Below are 6,866 nucleotides of genomic sequence, written 5' to 3' on the forward strand. Positions count from 1 at the left end.
ATATATATATATATATACACACACACACACATTTAAATAGGCAAGTCATAAAAATGTATTCCAACTATGGACAAAAGTTGGATAACTTTGACATTTTGTCAGCTACAGGGGTAACTCTCCTCGTAGAAGGTTCTGGAGCATCTGGAGTATTCCTGAAAAGCAGGCTAGTGTTTGTAGTCAGAAAATTAGTGAAAGTTGTCTGTGTGGTTCTTTTATTTTTTATTCTTCCTGTATTTGTAATAATGTCTCATTGCTTCCCCAAATCTGCCAAATCTGCAAAGCAAGCAAGATTTGGGTTCATATTTTTAAGCAAGATTTGGGTTCATATTTTTAAGAAATTGAAGTCCTTGGTTTCATTTAAGGGGGAAAAAATCAGTTAATGCATGGTCTTTGCAATCACTTGCTATGCATCAGAAAGCTGGACAATGACTAGGGGTGACAGAAGGAGAATTGATGCCTTTGAGCTGTGGTGTTGGAGAAGAGTGTTGAATATATCATGGACTGCTAGGAGAACAAACAGGTTTGTCCTGGAGAGGGTGAAGCCACGCTGCTCCTTGGAGGTTCGTCTGATATACTTCTGATATGTCACAAGGAGGGGCCAGTGTTTGGAGAGGGGCGTCATGCTTGGAAGGGTGGAGGGACAGCGCAGGAGAGCAACACCTTCGATGAGATGGATTGATTCAGTGATTGGGTAATAAGGGTAGGTGTGACGGAGACAATGAGATTGACACAGGATAGAGCAGAGTTTAGGGTTGCTGACGGCATATAACAACAACAATGCTTTCTATAAAATTTCTTACTAACTCTTCTGTTTTCTCACTCTATTTCTTTATCTTCAGTGTTCCTTTATATTGCAAAGTTCCCCAAATTCTGGTCTGTTGATTCCTCCCCTTTGTGTTCTACATAATTTCATATCAATCATGTTAAAGTAATAAATAAATTCAGCATTGTAATATGAAGTTTTCCCACCAATATTTTCCATTCTGAAAACAAATAAAATCCAACCAACAAAACCTCACACTCATAGCCATCAAGTCAGAACCTACTCATAGCTGATTCTCCCCTAGGTTTCCAAGAAGCTATAAATTATGTGGAAGGAGATCACTCATCCTTCTCCCATGGAGCCACTCGTGGATTCAAAGCACTAGTGAGGGGCAGCCTTTGGGTTAACAGTGCAGTTACACCACAAGACTACATCCCTTTCATCCTACTGTCCTGATCAAATGTTTGGAGCATTCACATGACTCATCTTTTTCTTTTTTTCTTTTTTTTAATCTCCTGCATGTATTTTTCCATAGTTCCTTCCCAGAAAGGCACAAGATTTGAGAAACACTGAAGAATGTTAAATTCTTCTAGAAACCACATCATGTTACCACACATCCATCTACTCTAGCTATTGCCTGAGTGAGTATAGCCCAGCGATAGCATGCTTTGAAAACGGCAGTTGCACTTTGCTTCATGGGCTGAAGCACAGCTGCCATAATACTGGGAGAGACCACTTTCATGACTTAATTTATATCACCTTCGTGAAGACGTCCGAGAGCATCACCCCGTTGCTGCAGAATCTTAACGGTGATGCTCTTGGTAAAGTCAATAGAATGCACATTTTTAGACTGAAACAAGTTAAAAACCAGTCTTCTAGTAACATAATTATCATCTAGACCTCAGAATTATATATATTGTAGACCAGCAGCTTCTCTATGTCATTGTTTTTTAACATAATGTGTTTTCCAAATAGTGGTCAAAAAAGATTCTTATTTCAATCCAGCAGCATTTTCTCCAGGCAGCTGAGTAATTCTGTCTTTACATGTCTTAAAACCAGACACTGACTTCAGCTCTTTACAGACAGTTGTGAAGTTCATCATACCGGAAATACATTTTAAGTCAGGGACCACTTGCATAATTTGTGCTACCTTGCATAGGTCCCTTAACTTTCCACTCCCTGCAAAAAAAACCAAAAACTATTTGATCTGTATTTTCAATGTCTGTTTTGGTAGATACTGGCTACAAGAGCTATCGAGCTCTTGGAATGTGGCTACTCTCAATTAAAATATGTAGCAAGTAAAATATACACACTAAATTTCAAAGAGTCAGGAGGGAAAATCCCATAAAATATAACTTTTTACAGTTATTACATGTGGATACAATATTTTTTATAAGTTAAAAAAAATTTTTTTTTCTTCTTCTTTTTGTGTACCGTTGAGTCAGATCCAACTGGCACAAGAGGAGATTGCCCCTCCTTCTCCAGCGGAGCATCTGGTGGATTTGAATCATGCCTTCAGGATTACAACACAGCTTCTTGCCACCTGAAGCTCCCTAAAAGAAATTCTTTAAATTAACCTCACTTCTTGCTCTTTATATTTGTACTATCAACCTGTTTCTAGCAAGTAAGTTCCAGTTCAGAGAGTTCCAGCATGTTACAGAGTACAGCTGCCCCATGGGCTTCTTAAAGTAGGTAAGCACATCTTCCTTGTGCAATGCTGCCAGATGGATTCAAGTCCCTAACCCTTAGTTAAAATTCAAAAACCCCTTGGCATCAAGTAGATTCCAACTTAAAGCATGACCCGACAGGACAGAATGAAAGTGTCCCATGTACTTTGCCTTATGTGTGTAGTTCTCGCTCCATATTTCCACTTGACAGCACTGATCTGACTGTGGCTGTTCCTTTCAGTCCAAACGTGATGTAACAAACAAGTGCAGCCCTGGATGTGCTCACCAGTTTGTGCCAGGAAACTTGGAAGACAACTACCTGGACAACCAACTGGAAGAGAGACTTATTTGTTTCTAATCCCAAGAAAACTGATCCAAAAGAAAGTGGAAATCATCGAACAATATCCTTGATATCACCTGCAAGTAAAAGCTTGCTGAAGATTACCCCAAAAATGGCTAGGACAGTACATTGACAGAGAATTGTAAGAAGTCCAGGTGGAGTTAAAAGAGGCCATGGCACCAGGAGTATCGTTGTGAATGTCAGATGGTTCTTGACTGAGAGTAGAGAATGTTTGTTTGCATTTTATTGACTATTCAAAGATATTTGGCTATGTGGATCATAATAAATTGTAGCTAACATTAAGTAGACTGAGAATCCCAGAACACTTAGTTGTGCTCGTTTGAAACTTATACCTAGACAAAGCTGTTGTCCAGAAAGAGCAAAGAAACCAACACTGCATGGTTTAAAATCAAGAAAGATGTGTGGCAAGATTTTATTTTTTTTTCCTTTCTTTATCAACAATCTGTATGCTGAGCAAATAATTCGAGAAATTGGACTTCATGACGAGGAATGTGGCGTAAGGATTGAGGAAAAATCATTAACAGCCTTAGTTATACAGATGAAAATCACACAACCTTGCTTTCAGAAAGTTAAGAGGATTTGAAACATCTGCTGCCGAAGGCTAAAGGCTACAGACGTGAATATGGACTCGATTTCAATATGAAGAAAACAAAATCCTCACCACTGGGGCAATAGGCATCATCATGATTAACAGACAAAAGGTTAAAGTCAACGATTTTATCTTGTCTGGATCCACAAATAACCTCTAGGTTTCTATCTAGTGTTTTAAGTTGCTGTTGTCAATTTGGTCCCACATAAGATAGATTTTTAAAACGTATTATGCTCAAGATTGACTCTTTTACTAATTAAACTAAACTCTAGTTTGATTTTAGGAAGATTTCAGGTAATATTTTTTGTTTAAGGCCTAAATATTTTTTTTGGTACAGTAATATTCCAATGAGGACAGAGAGTGGGGTGGAGCTCCCCGATTAAAACAAGCTTGGAAGCAGGAGTGGCATCCACTTCCATGATAGCTTGCTTCCGGAAACCCTATGAACCTGGAGAGAGGATGAAAGGCACCCAAGCATCGAGGACTCTCCTTCATTGGGTCGCTATGAGTCGCCTGCGACTCAACGGCACTTAAAACAACAACAATAGTAATATTAGGGATTCATTTAACCTTCATGGCTCCAGATAGCACAAAGTCTAAGAGAATTTGAAATTTTGTTCTGCATCGCCCTTCTTTTTTATCAGGATGCTTGTATAGAATCCTTAATCAAAATGCTCTTGAATGATTGCCAGGCACCATCCAGATCTGGTCTCATGGCAAAGAACGCAGGTGTCCCTCGTGGCAATCAGCTAACATTTTATATCTTCCTTCTACTTCTGACGCTCCTCCCTAAGTTGCTTCAGACATATAGGGACCAAACAGTGTGCTTTAGATGGCCACACTATGCAAGAACTGGGAAGCAAAACAGAAGTACTAAATGCATCCTCGGCCAGTTAACTGGGTTGTTGATGCTCTGCCTAAGTATGGTAAGGGTAGTGTTTACTTGCTGGTAATAATTTTTTTTCTTTTTCTTTTTCTTTTTTTTTAATTTAAATTTATTATTCATTTCAGTAAAAATTTACAGAGACTTTGGACTCCCATTCATTCATTGTTGCACTTTTCTCCCCTCCCAACCCTCCCCCCTAGTACACTACCCTCTTGGAAAAGTAAAACTCTTTCATTGTTTTACAAACCCTCCCCCAAGTCCACTCCACCATGTAGCCTTCGCTCTGGATTCCTGGCATGACAAAAATACCTAATTACATATCCCTTTTAAACAGTTTTCTCCCTCATCTGTTTCAGTGCAGTATACACTATTGAAGCCATCTTTCTTCATCTCTCCCCAACCCCAAAGTCAGTCCTGTTTTACAACAGTGTCACCATGCAGTATTTGTCCTTTTGTGACTGAGATATTTCACTCAGCATAATGTCCTCCAGGGTCACCCATTTTGAATAATATTGCATGAGTTCCTTCTTTTTCAATGCAGCATAATATTCCATTGTATGAATATACCACAGCTTCTCTATCCATTCATTTGTTGATGGCACTTGGGTTGTTTCCAACTTCTTGCTATTGTGAACAAAGCTGCAATAAACATCAGTGTGCATATATCTGCTCGAATGTCAGTTATGATCTCTTTGAGGTATATTCCCAGTAGTGGAATTGCTGGGTCAAATGGTATCTCTATTTGCAATTTTTTTGACAGAGCGCCATACCACCTTCCACAGTGGTTGCACCATTTTACACTCCTCCAACAGTTCCACTTTCTCCATAACATCACCAGCATTTGTTGCTTGCTGTTCTGTTAAATTTTGCTATTCTAACTGGGGTGAGATGATATCTCATAGTTGTTTTAATTTGCATCTCTCTTGGAGCTAGGGATTTTGACCTTTCCTCATGTGCTTGTTAGCCATCTAAATGTCTCCTTCGGTGAAGTGTCTGTTCTTATCCTGTGCCTATTTTTCTATTGGATTATTTACCTTTATCTTGTTGTGGTGCTTAAGTATTTTATAAATTCTGGATATAAGTCCCTTATCTGATATGTCATTACCAAATACTTTTTCCCAGTCAGTGGCTTCTCTTTTTACCCTGTTGGAGAAGTTTTTGGATGTGCATAGGGATTTGATTCTTAGAAGATCCCATTCATCTTTTATCTTCTCCTGGTTGTAGGTTTTTCAGGATACTTGGAAGACTGTTTATGTTGTGACTAGGACTTCTAGCATTGTTCCTAGCTTTTTTAAAATGAAATTTAAAGTCCTCAATTTTAGTCCTAGGTCCATGATCCACCTTGAGTTGGTTTTTTAATATGGAGTGAGGTGTGGATCTTGCTTAAGTCTTTTGCAGATATTTTTCCAATTTTGCCAACACCATTTGTTAAAAAGGCTGTCGTTTTGCCACTTAATTGATTTCATCTCCTTGTCAAAAATCAGTTGGCCATAGATAGATGGGCTGATCTCTAGGTTCTCAATTCTATTCCATTGATCTACATGTCTGTCATTGTACCAGTACCATGCTTTCTTTACCACCATGGCAGTGTAGTAGGATTTGAAATCAGGGAGTGAGATACCTCCTACTTTTCTTCTATTTTTAAGAAGTGCTTTGCTTATTTGGGGCTTCTTTCCATTCCAAATGAAACTGGAGATTGCCTTTTCTATCTCATTGAAGAATGGGATTGGTATTTGTATTTGGCTGGTAATAAATCTTTAAACATATTTTCTTCATGAATGTGTCACTGAAGCTGTGAAGCTCCTATAAAACTTGGATCTGGGAGCTAAGTCTTCATGCTGCCTCTCAAATAGCATTTAGACAGGAAAGCTCAAGCCAAAAGACAAAACAATGGAGATGCAAGAAAAGACAAGACAAAAAAGCCAAGGACAGACGCCAGAAGATTTACATGGTTAATTATTCCTTAACCTAGTCCAAAACAGCCTACTGGGTTTTTCTCAATGTATCGCAAGAATCTCCCTGAAGTACCACTTGCTCCCACTTGCTCTGGCTTCCAACAGTAATCCTGGCATCTTTCCAGGTCCCAAAGTCCCCAGGGGCTTTGCTCACTGGAGCATGGGTTGCCCTCTGTTCTAAAGGCTGTTTCACTTTCCTCTTCCCATCCCTAACTTCTCCTCATCTCAAGTTATATCTTGGAGACCATGTCTTCAGAAAACTGTCCCTGATGACTTAGGCTAGGTTAACATGCTCAGGATCTAATCAAAACCTTAGAGAGTCTAGTTTGCTCAAAAGAGCCTCAGGAAAAAAAAGCTCTGGAAATGTCCTTTCAAAATCTCAACAGCTGAAAACTGTAGGGAGCACAGTTGTACTGGGACATATCGAGAAGAGTTGACTCCATAGCAACTTCTTGTATAATCTCAAGTCCGTTGTTATTTTCTTTTATTGCACACATTTATAAGTATTTGTTTAATACCTATAATGGCATAAACAGTGTAAGCTCAATAAGGGCAGGTATGACTTACATTGCATACTGCTCTCTCCCCAAGGCAATAGAGTGCTCAGCCCATATGGAGCACTAAATAAAAACTGTTGTTGTTGTT

At 39.0% G+C, this 6,866-nt stretch overlaps 1 protein-coding gene across 1 annotated transcript in view; it reads right to left on the minus strand.

Moving 5' to 3' along the window:
• The window catches only part of QPCT (glutaminyl-peptide cyclotransferase), a 62,077-nt gene that overhangs the window by 42,092 nt on the left and 13,119 nt on the right, over positions 1 to 6,866 (minus strand). Inside the window, 1 exon segment of the mRNA XM_006882390.1 lies at positions 3,898 to 3,950. Within this exon segment, the coding sequence (XP_006882452.1) occupies positions 3,898 to 3,950 (53 nt within the window).

Source organism: Elephantulus edwardii, unplaced genomic scaffold, assembly GCF_000299155.1.
Source record: "Elephantulus edwardii isolate Elephantulus edwardi_28Jun2011 unplaced genomic scaffold, EleEdw1.0 scaffold00019, whole genome shotgun sequence".
Classification (NCBI taxonomy): Eukaryota; Metazoa; Chordata; class Mammalia; order Macroscelidea; family Macroscelididae; genus Elephantulus; species Elephantulus edwardii.